The 14,243-nt window shown below is 44.9% G+C and overlaps 1 protein-coding gene across 16 annotated transcripts in view; it reads left to right on the forward strand.

Annotated features, from left to right (window-relative positions):
* Positions 1 to 14,243, forward strand: part of BAZ2B (bromodomain adjacent to zinc finger domain 2B) — a 2,602,315-nt gene that overhangs the window by 866,970 nt on the left and 1,721,102 nt on the right. For all 16 annotated transcript variants that reach the window (XM_069616356.1, XM_069616365.1, XM_069616369.1 and 13 more), the window contains one exon: positions 6,770 to 7,379. In XM_069616356.1, the coding sequence (XP_069472457.1) occupies positions 6,770 to 7,379 (610 nt within the window). The remainder of the gene's footprint in view (positions 1 to 6,769; positions 7,380 to 14,243) is intronic.

The following is a 14,243-nucleotide window of genomic DNA, read 5'->3' on the forward strand; positions in this document are numbered from 1 at the left end:
TTCGTGGTGGTAACCATCTCTCCCCGCAATGTTTTTAACCCCTTAATCGAGCGCTCCTCCAACTTTTAGCTGCCTGGCCAAATATCTATCGGCCTTATTCGCCTTCATGTAATGTAAACCAAACAGCCTGTCTGTGGATTCTTGGTATTCCAGCAATGCAGGCGGGGATATAATCAAAAGTTTACATGAGTTGCATCCTATTACAGAACCCAAAAGAAACGGGACATCAGGTGAGAACTGTGAAACTATACAAGAGGAATCTAGTTGCAAGAGAGAGGGTGAATTCACTAGGAGTGTGATGAACTGAGAGTCTCCAAAGGCTTACTATATTGCTCATTCCAGCAGGCCCATCTAAACTTTGTTTTTCCCAATAGCTTTCCTCAACCTTTTACAAGAGGAGGAATGCAAAACAAGATCCACCAGAGAATAAAGTTGGTCCGCAGAGTTGCTTGAAGTCTACGGCAGTCGTTACTGCTTTTTTCCCCCAGTCTGTCCACAGTGCCAGTTGCTTGGAGGAGGAGCTGTTAAAGCCTCCAGCAACACACAAAGCGGTACGCGGAGTTGGTCTGCAGAGTTGCTGGCAGTCTACGGCAGTCCACGGAAGCCAGAGGAGGCATGGACTTGGCGGTAGACTTAGGAGCGCCTATGCAATGTAAAAAAAAAGATAGACTTGCCGAAAAGCCTGTGCCTCCAGACCAGCCCAAGAGTCCCTCGGGCCGGGTCTTGAGAAGCCAGCATGCATATGCACAAGCCGATGGATTTAGCAACGGGCAAGGTAAAGCCCGTGGACCCCCGGCACCCAGAAGGGAAGAAGTGACAGACCCCCTTCGGGCCTCCTTCAGCTACCAGCCTGCTTTCCCAGCACCAGTGGTCTCAGGTGAAGAAGCGGGGCCAACCCGGACCTCAGACCAGGACCCAGAGGTATATCGATGTGAATGAGGTGCTTTCGCAAGGCAGCCCGGCCTCCGGCGTGCCTCACTGTCCCCCGCTTTTACTTTCAAAGTTGACAGAAAAAAGAATCCTCACGGGGCAGCATTCCAGAGCTGCCGGAACATCTCCAGTGGCAGATGAATTAATGGAGGTGACTTTAACCAGCCGGCAAGCCTCCGCTGTGGCGAGTGGGGGCTCAGCCGACGGTGTCGGAGGACGCCGCCGCTCTGACTCCAGTTTACCGGCCGAGTGAAAAAGCACTCTCCAAAACACTGCCGAGATCGGTAGTAACGATCTATCAAACGCAACAGAATACCAAATGGAAGAAATAAGAATAGATAAAGATCTTACCTTGAGGACTTTGACCCCATCTTCGAGTAAAACCAGAAAGCAGGTTATCCTCCTATAACAGCGCAAGCTGACGTACATATAAAGCCGAACATGATTGCTTTGGACTTTGCTGGTGAAGTAATAGACGCAGAAGTCATGCCCCACTTGATGGCTCCCCCAGAAAACAACACAATCGAACCCTTACCTGACTGTAAAGTCACGGAGTCGACAACGCCTCCTCGCCTGACAAAATTCCCAAGCGATGCGTTATGCGCCCAAAAAAGAGAAAAAGCAATTGCAATTTTTTAAAAGAAATCCCTGTGCCAAAGATAAGGAAGAGAGGCATCGGAGACGAATAGCACGGGGACTCAGCAAAGAAAACACTGTGCCTTAACCAAAAAGGCAGATTTAGGAAAAACGGCCTTCCCAAACCCTTTAATGTCACACGCTTTAAAAGATTTCTTTACGAAACAAATGAAAAGAAAATTGGAAACTGAAGCAGAATTATCAGATGCAAAAATTTTGGATGCAGTTCTGGAAATTCCGTTGGCACCAAAGCAAAGGAAAACGGCGGAAAAAATCCCCACCAAGTCGCATGTAGATGGTTCAGTACAATTGGAAACCAGCTTACTGGAAGAGTCAAGTACAGACCATATAGCACAGGGAAATCTACCAACTTTGTCTCACCCTTTGACAGGACCAATTGAGCAGAGGGAGGCAACCATTAAAGAGAACCTTCCAAGCTCAGACTCTTTAAACACCACAAATGGTGAGAAGCTGGAATTTACAACTGGACCACGCCCTCAAGGAACCAAACAAGCAGTATCGGCAGCTATGGAACAAAGGACCGAGAGTCGAGACCTTGGCCAATCTTCAACAAAATACAGGTTGGGAAAAGACACGACAGAGACACCAATCCAATCACATGAAAGAGTATCGCATGAAACAAATTTAGCAATCATAAACCTCTATTGGAACCCCCAAAGAGTAAACAATTCTGACTTCTGTGATACAGTGACTGAAAATTGACAAGTTCATAACTGAACTAGGAACCAATCATATCATCATCTGTGGTGATTTAAATGCTAAAAGCGAAAAATCTGTCAGAAACACCACGATCAGAGTGGTCGTTGAAAGATGCGTGCGTTGGATGAATCTTATGGATGCAAGAAATGTCCACAATATCGCAGTACTTCGAGGACACCAGCCAGCCATTCCAACTTGGGAACGAGCAGACTCAACAGCTACTTTAGATTAGATTTTCGTGACCACGCCTTACTAGCATACATTGACTCATTTGAAGTTCATAGAACAAAAGAAAGTGACCATAACCTGTTAGCTACGTCCTGGAAAACGCTCACTGTCCAAAAAGAACTCTACAAAGCAAACATAGTCTACTACAAAACAGTCCCGCCTCAGACTAACTGCGTCTGACATAAGAAACATAACAAACAAATATAATCTAGATATACGGATCAATATTACCACGATAGTGGGACCGAATTATTTACCTCTGCTTCTAATTTACAGAACAAAACATGAGAAAGTAAACAACATAAAGAACAACAGAACTCATGAATATGATTAAATGCTAGAACAAAAAAGAAGCGAGTTAAGAAAACGTAGGTGATTTTGCAGAGTCTCTGACCCGGAAAATCAAAAAAATATCCTGAAGGAGGCAAGAGGAGATACAAATCATGGATAAGGCAGCATAAAGAAACAATGTATCAAAACGACTCAGAACAAATGTTAAAAGTACTAACTACAAAAAATTTGAGAGATCTTTGGGCCTTGATTAAGAAAAAAGATTTTCATACAGACAACCAGCTGATAAATTTGGTACCTGAAACTGAGTGGATACATTTTTTCACAAATCAATTCGCTCCATTGGCATCTACAATCAACAGGCCTATATTCCCCGAAGACACAATCTGGGTGGACCTAACAGTTACAGAGGACATCCTATCAACGATTTCCAAACTTAAATCATCAAGAGCCCCAGGCCCGGATGGGTTAACTAATATACATCTGAAACAGCATCCGACGGAATGGTCCATCCTCATAAGTAAAATCTTTGACCAATGCCAAACTACAAAACAAATTCCAATATCATGCACCGAAGCAGTGGTGGTCCCAATTTTTAAAAAAGGCAATAGAGACGATCCGGCTAATTATCGCCCAATCGCTTTACTAAACATCATGAGCAAAATGTTCGCCACTCTACTTCTGGCGAGATTCTAGAAATGGGCAAGAACATCACAGTGTTCAGATCCACTGCAAACAGGCTTTTTGAAGTACGCCAGCACCAGTGTAAATATCATGATCTTGAACATTATAAAGAATAACATCAAGACTGGTGCGCCAAGAGTATTTCTTGCGTTTGTAGATTTGTCACAAGCATTTGACAAAATTAGCCGACAAAAATTATGGACCAAGTTAATCAACTGGAAGTGCCCACTGGAAATTCTGGCGCCGGTGATTGCTCTCCACACTGATACCAAAATTTGGGTCTGACTTAGCCAAGAGGGCCGATTATCGGAACAAATTAAATCCGAACGTGGAGTGAAACAAGGCTGTCCGCTTGCCCTGGCCCTTTTTGTTGCCTTTTTGGGGGATTTCAAATACACCGAATCATCAGTCAGATAATTCCCACCGAAAATCGGCAATAATCCAATATCAAGAATTCTCTATGCTGATGATTTGATCCTTACAGACCAAACGCAAATTGGCCTCCAGCGCCAATTATACAAGAGACAACGACCTTGAGATCAATACACAAAAAAACAAAAATTTTCATTATGGGAAAAAGTCAAACCAAAGCCATTGATAAATGCCACTGGTTCCTTAATAACATTAAGGTTGAAGTAGTGCCTACTATCAAGTATATAGGAATAATGGTGTACTCGACGGGAAACGAGAAGATGATGCAACAGGCACTGTGGAACACAATAAAAACTCTACTAGCACTAGACTACTCAAACAAGACTAGTCGATAAGAAATATGGGAAATTCTCCCTTTCACCAGCAATCCAATCCTATAAATCGAAAGTTGTCTTCTTTGATTTATGGAATGGACGCAACATTGAACATCCAAGCCACTATTTGGCTGAAGCTTGAGGGCTATTTCTGGAAATCTGTATGGGGGCTCCCTAAATCGACTTCCATAGCAGCCATTAGGCGTGAATTAGGCCTTCAATCTTTAGCTGGATCGGTCGAGCAAAGCCAAATGCAGCTGCTCAGGAAAATCACAATGCCAGAGACTCTTCCTATATACAAGATAATTTACTCGGAACTTCAGCAAGGACGATGTAAAGCATTTAATATCTGAGAACAAAATCTGAAGAAGTAGCTGAAAGAACTGGCTTGTACTCAAGAGGATCTGGTCTACAATTCTGAAAGAGTTAAAACAAAAATTGGCCTTCAAGACTGGATCAAAGCTTGTGAAATGGCAACAGCAAACAAATTATTGGGGCACTTGCCTCCCACTACCAACAAATTGAAATTACCACTGACTTACTGTTGAAAATTCCCAAGTAAGCAATTACAAAAATTCTTTGAGAACCCGGCTAAACCTGGTACCAACACAAGAAATCCGTGCGATTCGATCCTTAGCAACTTCGAACATCTGCAGATTATGTGCCGATGACTCAATGGTGGAATCAGGGACGAGGAGACGTGGTGGCGGCACTTAATAGCAGGAGAAAAAAGCAGGTGGTCAATAGTAACAGTCAAGATCCTAGAAGCTGCAATGAAAATGACTACACCAACGCAAACGACTGACTAAAGGATTCAGATCCAATTTGTCGAATATAGTGCCGCCTAACTAAACACGAACTGCTTCTTCTTTTTCTTTCTTTCATTCTACAAGACACAGCATTTATGGTTGAACCTATTGGGCTTTGCAAAAACGTAAACTCTTGTAAAAATCTTTTTTATGATTATAAACAAGTAAATAAAATAAATACGTTCAGGGGAAGTACTATGTGAGGGTAAGGGAAGATACAAGCGTATAGCAAGGTACACAGAGGCAGAAGGGCTAGATTAATATCGACTGGATTTAAGCAATGAAAATCAACTTACTGAATGCTTATTGGACACAAAACAACTTGGGGAGCATGAGCAAAGGAATCAGCAAATGAGTGGGGAAAAATGACAAAACGGATGTCCTAGTGACTGAATTTAAGACATGTTGGCAAGAAACCTTTACAACTCTTCTCTAAGTGAAGCTTGGTGAGTCTGTATGGTTATTGTGGCTTTATTTTGCATCTCTGTCTAAATTTACTAGTCATTTTTACAGAAAACCTGCAGCCTTCATGATTGAATGATAATAGAGGGGAACGCTGTGATTGTAGGTTACTTCCTGTTGTTACCTAGCAGCCAGCAAAAAAGTATGGTTTTGCTTGACATGACTAGTCATCCTCAATGTTACATCTGGAATGCAGCCCAGTCTTTGCAGCAGTGCACAACACTGACAGAAACAGGTGTCCCACATCCCCCATATGCCACCACTTCTCCCCTCAGACGTAATGCATGACACCTTTGGCACCTATATGGAAGATTTGGCATAGGGGATTGAGAGAAAAGTAAACTCAATGAAAAAGGCATTGGAGGAACCCCTCATTGAGGGTCTACACACCAATATCAACTCAACCTTGTAACTTGGCAGATCTTCAGCTTGTGACACAAGTCGCCTGCTCCTGCATTTCAGCACATTTTGTTGTTCTCCGACTTATACAATAAAATAATTGAGAGATGGAAGAACCTTCAGAATGGCAAGAAAGAATTAACTGACATGAATGTTTGGGCCAGGTTATGGCAAGTACCCAGGCAAACTGTGGATCAGCTGAAATGATAAAAGAACAGTTGCTGTGTGGGCTGTATTCATGGACATACACGGTTCTATTCCTAATATTGACTTGGTATGGCAGTGCCTTGGATTCAGTCGTGTTGAGTGGAGCATTGATATATTTGTTAATGCTTTCCTTTTAAATTCCTGGGTATTTTGCATCCTGGTATCTATGCCACTTCATTCATCACACTAGAAAACAAAGGGTGAGATTGAGGAAGGTGACTCTGCATTCCTTTATGGTATTCAAACTGGGATTTTGGTTCACCACCACCGCCTTGCCCATAGAGGAGATAACATAGGTTAGCAGTCTTCTTTGGGTCGCCATATGTTTTAGACTGCAACTTCGATCGTCCATACCCACCATATTAATGTTGAGGGATCATGAGAGTCATAGTAAGCAACACCTGGAGAGCCAAGGGTTGCCTACCCAATGACTTGGAGAATAACATTTGTGTTTGCTGAGTAATGCTTTAATAGAATTTCATGATTTCTCCAAGAAAGTGGTTTGCATTATGTGATTGTCCTATACAAATCTAATCATTGAAAATCCACCCAAAAAATTTAAAAAAGTAACGTTGCTCTTTGTAAATATAAACATGCTTTTCTTGCTTCTAAAGTATGTAGTATTGCTGGTAATCTAACATAAATCTATTTTTACAGGATAAAGTTGAACAGACTTTGCCAGTGCAGCTTAAAAAAACACCAGATGTATCCAAGCATCAGAAGAAGGCTACTCTAATTTCATCAGATTCAAAGCCAGAATGCAGTTCTATGTCTCTTCAGAAGCACTCATCTTCAGAAAATAGTCACTCCAATCCTTTTTTGACAAATGCACTTTTAGGAAAACACCAACCCAATGGTGTAATTCATTGTCTCAGCCAGGATGTTCCTTTAGCACTTACAACTTCTAAATCGCAATGCACGACAAATGAAAGTATGCTGTCTTCTATCAGCACACACTTTTATTCACCATTAAATCTAACCTGCACAAAGAAAATGTCTACCAATGTGACTCCAGTTGTGCGTTCTACCTCGTCTGAAGTGCAGAGTCTTGGGAAGGAAAAATCTGTTTGCAATAAAATAACTACAGTAAAGACTCAACCTCCGCTCCATGCAGCAAAGTCTTTAGTCGACCATTTTAGAAGAATAGATTCAGATATTGCTAGTAGTAAAGGCTCTGATGAATCCAATGAAGAAGAAGAGGAGGAGGAGGAGGAGGAGGATGAAGAAGATGATGATGATGATGATGATTCAGATGATAGTCACTCCGGTAAGAATTTGAAAATATTTCTTAATTCATACTTTGTGATTAAATCAAACAAAATGCCACCTGGAGTAGAACATACTAATGGTCAATTGACGTACCTGGTAGAAACTGGCAAATTGACTTTTAGGATTTCTTCTTTTCACCCACAAATGTTGTTGTTTCCTATGGGTATTCTGACTTTTTCACATTTCTTTACTATTCTCCTGCATCAGTGGAGGACTCTGGAAACTATTGTCATTGCTGGATCACGAGTGGTAGTCTGCAGGATCCACCAATATTACCCAGGAGTAATGCCTTTGTAAGTTGTGTGACAAAACCGTGGATGTCGTCCCCTTTTCACTACGGGGAACCCCTTTTAATGAGAACTCAAACCCTTGCTACAACCCTGATAGCAGCTACTTCCCTAATAAGTTCATAACTTGTAGTCAACCTACCATTCCCCTAGAAAGTACTGGGATGGGGAAGAATAGGAGTTACCTGAGTGAAGATCCCTTTCCCACTACTGCGACAGGGAAAAACCCCAATGACTCACAAAGGAGTCTTAGGATTAGTACTGTGGTGAGGGAGAAGTGTGGAGGCATGAGGATTACTTATAGGAACCAGGTTAAGCGGTCTAGATTCTTCCCAACTCCTCTTGACCAGAGCCAGTATAAAAGGGAAGACAGACTCAGGAAGTATGAGAGAAGCCCTGCCTGGGGGAGCAAGAAGCAGGAATGCTGTGCTGTAGCAGAAGAAGCTGTGGACCAGAGGCTCTGTCAGAAGGAAGGGGAGCCTTTGCCCGCAGGTGAAGTGCTGAAGACTGGCACAAAGCCTAACGCTCCCTGGGGGAACTAGGGGAACTACATGCTGCAGAATGACTGTAGCACAATGGAGAAGGGGAGAAGACTGCAAAAACCCAAAACCAAAGCAGGAAGACCCCAAGACAGACCAAACACTACAGAGAGAGGCCCTAAAGGTACATGGGTGTCAGGGATTGTTGGCAGGGGCAGAAGGAAGCAGCGGGATACCCTGATCCAGCCAGACAGGGAAACTCAGGGAAACAAAGTAAAACTTCCTGAGCCCCCAAAAAGAAACCAAGGAAGACAGGTCTGGGACCCACCCAAATGAAGATTACCATCATCAGTCATCTTCATAGTCGCTGTACTTGGCAGGTTATTGAACCAGGCCGCCACCCTATCACGACAGAACCTTACGGATCTGGAACCCGTACCTTAGAGACTGGAAAGCAAGGTGAAAGAAAGTAAGAGAAGATGAGACCAGGGGAAGGGACGCATCCTTCCTGGTGGTGGGAGAACTGCATGAGAGTAGTCAAGAGAAGTAATGCACCCTCTTGACATTGTAAGTAGCCTAAAGAAAGCCAGGGCAAGGTAGATATTCCTCCTGGTGTCTGTAACCACAGTAAGAAGCCTAACTGAGACCATGATCAGGGAACCATTCTCTTTAGGTCAACCTTTTTAATTGGAACTTTGCTTTATTTTTGAGCCAGGGAACTTTGCTACTGTAGAACTTTGTTTATTTTTGCACCATTTGGAACGGTGTTGATAACTAGGAGAAGAATTCCCTTCTGAGCAGTCGATCCCTTTGCACCTTGAATTTAATTATTAATGTGAGGTTGAGAGTTAGGGTTCTGACACAATGGTGAACTAAACCTTTATTTTTGACACTCCGTCAACCCCCTTTAAGATTTGTGTTGAGGCAGGGAAACCACTGTTAGCGTTAAGGATAACAAAACAACGATTCAAACTCACTATGAACAAGGTGGCTTCTTTCATAGAGATTTTAGAAAAACATCCACTAAAACCTAAACAGCCCTTATAAAACGTAAACAGCCCTTACAAGTACCCTTAATAAAATGAAGAACAGAATCCGCTGTCCCTTACGAGGAACCAGTGAAAATAGAACTTTATACCGACGAAGTGGAAGACTTTGTGGAAGACAACACAGGCACTGACCTGGAAGATCTTCCAGTGCACTCACCAGACATTGATGACCCCATTTCCTCATCACCAATGGATAATATCCTGCACAATGATCTGCAGTACAGCAGCACATTATTTTAAGATTGATACTCAGGAGTCTGAGGAGGACATAGATTTTGTGGACGACTTACTCCATGAGAAAAAGCAGGTTAGCCAATACACACTATTACTTAATCGGGAAGTTCACTCAAAAATGTTACGCTTTAAAAATGTTGGCCATAATAAAAAATATATATTGGTATTGTTTTAAAAATTACCCTTCTTGTGTTGATTTTCAAGCACTTGGATGCAGCCATTTTCTAAACTGAAGCAGTTTCGTATTTGAAATCTAATGCTGTGCTCTCGCGGCAACAATCAAAAGTGCTACTGGGCGCTTTTGTTTTGCTTATTTCTGCTGGAGAGCAGAGCAGTGCAACTTGGTTTCCGCCTGTGTGGATTTCTCTGCTGTTGCTGTACCTGCATAGAGGGAAACAAGGCAGAGGTGAGGTGCTCACATCATCTCTTTCCAATGGTGCTTTTCGTAACAGCCCATCACTTCCCCTGTCTGAATCGGTATTTCAATAAAAGGTAGCTCAGATGAGGGGAGACACGGTCACTGCGGAGTATTGCATTTTGTTTTTCGTAGTCGAAAAGGGGACGTTGACAAGGCGTGTCTGTAACACTATCCCTATAGTGACGTGCAGTGTACCCACAATCCCTCACGCGTCAAGGTCCTTCGGATTGTTTTTTTCCCCCCAGATATTGGTCGCCTTTACGCAGAGCTCCTCGAGAGACATTGCAAAAACATTATTCGACCTTTGGTCGTAATAACTTATAACCATATTATTACTTTACACCGCTCCTTCGGCTTTGTAGCTGCAAAGCTGTTCACCTCTGATCAAGATCTCCGACGGCGGTACCTTCGACGGAGGAGGTTGTTCAGCGTTTGCCGAACACATGGCCTGGCCTCGCCGGCCAAATACTATAGGGAGAGTGGGGTTGTGGGACATTTACTGTTTCTCTTTGAGAATGCCTTTCCCTTTCCCCTCCTTTTCCTTCGGGGTTGTTGTCACATGCAATCGGTTCCTCAGCTATGGAGAGGACACCCTTTAGGTTTTGCCCACGTTGCAAGCGCAAGTTTACCTGGAAAGACCAGCATAAACGGTGCAACCGTTGCTTGCCCCTCGACCACAAAGAGGACGGCTGTGCGGCCTGTCAGCTTCTTAAGCCGAAGACTTTAAAAAACTACAGGGTCAAAAGGTGGGCAGCCTACGCCATGTCTAGGTCTGATTCATCACCCGCCGCCGCTGAAAGTGACGAGGAATGTGATAACCCGATGTCCGTTTCGTAAGTGGTAGACCTCTCTAAGGAGCGTTCACACTCCTCGTCTGTCCCCGACAAGCTCGGCTCACATCCTGCTTATGGGGATGAACACCCCGGCAACACTGACGCACACAAAAAGCACTCCCATAAACACACGACCCACGGCTCTTCCTCGTCGAAGACGAAGAGAGCATTAGCGCCAACGTAGACGCAGGTCCTACCGGCGGCCTCCTCAAACCGTAAGAGTCTTAAGCCCCCCTCGCAATCGCGACTAGTGACTGGGCTACCCCCAGATAAGGGCGCTATCACTAAACCGCCAGACGACGCGCACCGTCAGAGATACACTTGACAGACAGTTTAGTTGTCGATTATTTCCAGCGATAGCCAGAGACGGACGGCGAAAGAAACGTCGGTCACCACTCACAAGGCCTGGGAGACGCCAAAAAGCTCAGAGGGAAGGCAGGAATTGCCCCCTCCGTCGAGAGGGACTCCTAGCCTACCAGAAGGCTTTTCAGAAGGCGAGGGGAACCTTTCTTCGACATTATGGGATAGGTCGAAGCGTTTTCAAACTGAAGTCCCTCCCTTTTCCCCCCTGACCGCTCTGGGGTACCTCATGAAACCCTAGAGGGACTCCAGTTTTGTATGGACAAAAGGGAGAGGTTTATGGAGACTTGGAACCTTTCAACACCCAAGAGATCAAGAGAGGGACCTCGGGAGGATCCCAGGGCCAAGTACCCTAGGGTGTTTGATTCCCCCCAAGAGGATGTAGATTTATATGACCTCACTGGAGGGGACCCCCACTTTCAGGAGGATGACGAATACTTAGGCAATGAAGGGGAACAAAACCTGGTGGAGGAAGGTTTTGAAGATAACCCAGATATGGGTGGTGGGGGCTTCGGAGAAGACCCAGAAGAGGGTGCTTCACAGCCCTGGCAGTCCCCATCAGTGTTTTCAGACCCTGGTGCCCTAAATCTGTCCCCCCCCACCCAAGGACGCACCTATTAGGAATACGTCACCTATAGACGATCAACCTACCTTTAATGCACTACTACGCAAGGCAGCAGAGCATTTCGAAATCGAGACTGGGGAAATTTCTCCTGACATAGACTTTGTAGAAAAGATCATCAAGGAGAAACCCCCTGACAGCCAAACCATTCCCCTTCTCGCCTCAGTAAAGAGACAAATTATTCTTTCACTATCTACACCCGCGTTGATCAGAGGGATCAACCCGAGGATAGAAAAATTATTTAATCCTTCCCCATCTGACCCGTTATACATCAGGGGCCACTCTGTACCAGATTCCTTAGTGGTGACAAATACAAGTAAAAGAGCAGGGGTCCTGCTGTCAACTAGCGAGGCACCACCAGATAAAGAGGGTAAAAAATTGTATGCCCTAGGAAAGAGGATTACAACCTCGGCTGCCTTTTCCACAAGAATTGCCAACAACAACTCTTTGCTGGCAAGTTACGCAGATGCACAATGGAGCAAACTACGTAAGGACATAGAGGAGGTACCGGAACCCCTACGTACTCGGCCTCTAGCCACGGTTACTGAAGGGACCTTAGTCAACCAAAGCATCATTAAAAATACTCTGGATGCTGCAGAAACAGCTGGCCGTTCCCTGGTCCAAGGAATCCTCCTCAAACGTCATGTATGGCTACGTAATTCAGGCTTTAAACCTGAAACACAAGCATCTCTAATTAACAAACCTATAGAAGATGCCAGCCTCTTTGGTAAGGCGGTGGATGAGGCACTAGAGACCGCAAAGAAGGAATTTGACACCATCAAAACCTTAGACCAAATTTCAAGGCCTCCCAACAAACGTGGTTATGGCAACAAACGCTATTTTCGAGGCCTACGCCAGCAGCAACAACAGCAGCAGCAATACTCTGCAGGTAACTGGTCCTCTAACCAAGTCACCAGTGGACAATACAATCAAAGAGGACAACGTCGTGGCAAGGGAAGACCCCTAGAGGTTCCCAAGCCACCAACACCAAATGACTCAAAGATTCGGGTCCCCTCCTATGCATCACCGGTTGGGGGCCGGTTAACATCCTTTCTTCCAGCATGGGAGGGTATAACATCAGACCGCTGGGTACTATCAACCATAGCCTGCGGTTACTGTATAGAATTCAACAGTTCCCCTACGTACAGACCCCCAAGGGGACGACACATGTCACCAGAACACCTCGCCATCCTTCAAGAAGTGGACCAACTACTAGAAAAAGGAGCTATAGAGGTTGTGCCTCTATCTCAGGTAACGGAAATTATTTATTCAGTGTACTTCCTTGTACCCAAAAAGGACTTAACCATGCGCCCTGTACTAGATCTGCGCCCAGCGAACAAATTTGTCAAACCTCAAAAGTTTCATATGGTGACTCTACAGGAAGTAATCCCCCTACTTTCAGAGGGAGATTACATGACAACACTGGACATGAAAGATGCATACTTTCATATTTTAATGTTGCCAGCGCACAGGAAATACCTCAGGTTCATGATAGAGGGCAAACACTACCAGTTCAGAGTGCTACCCTTCGGCATAGCATCAGCACCGAGAGTATTCACAAAGGTACTGGCAGTGGCAGCGGCCCACCTGCGCAGGTTGTCCATCCCAGTATACCCTTACCTCGACGATTGGCTCATAACCGGGGATTCCTACGAAACATGCTTCTCAAATACCCAAAAGACTGTAGACCTTTTGTTTCAACTGGGCTTCTCCATCAACGAGAAGAAGTCCAGTTTAGACCCCAGCCAGATCAAACAATTCTTAGGGGCTCTAATTCGAACAAAGGACAACCTCGTCTTCCCCTCCAATGAGAGGGTCCAAAACATGCTGTTTCAGATCCCTCAATATGTGGCCGGTCGAGAGGTGACGGTGCACAAAGCAATGCGCTTACTAGGAATGATGGCGTCATGTATTTATTTGGTACCTCACGCGCGCCTGCGCATGCGCCCAATGCAAGAGTGGCTCAACAGCCAGTGGTGTCAGGCCAGCGGACAATGGGACGATCTAGTGCTGGTCTCGCACGCCTTGGTTCTCTCGCTACGGTGGTGGTCGAAGGAAAACCTGGTAATAGGAAAACCATTTGCCACCCCTGCAGTGGAAGCCACTCTAACCACAGACGCATCCCTCACAGGATGGGGGGCTCACCTATCCCATCGGACTGCTCACGGAGTTTGGACTCCGAGCATAACATCCAAGCACATAAACTTACTGGAGCTACTAGCTGTGTTCAACGCATTGAAAGCCTTCCAGGCACACCTGCAGGGGAAGACAGTGATGGTCCTCATGGACAGCACCACAGCCATGTACTACCTCAACAAGCAAGGGGGAACTCACTCTCCAGGACTGTCCAAGCTGTCCCAGAACATCTGGTAGTGGGCTCTCAAACACATGTTCCTACTGTCACAACATGTACCAGGGAAACTCAATCTGCTAGCAGACGAACTCAGCAGAGACTTCCCTCTGCCCTCGGAGTACGAATGGCGGATACACGAAGACATCATCTTCGACGTCTTCACACAATGGGGATTCCCAGAAATAGATCTGTTTGCAACTCTGGTGAACTCCCAATGCCAAGATTAC

This window comes from Ambystoma mexicanum, chromosome 9, assembly GCF_040938575.1.
Source record: "Ambystoma mexicanum isolate Mex_15411 chromosome 9, UKY_AmexF1_1, whole genome shotgun sequence".
NCBI lineage: Eukaryota > Metazoa > Chordata > Amphibia > Caudata > Ambystomatidae > Ambystoma > Ambystoma mexicanum.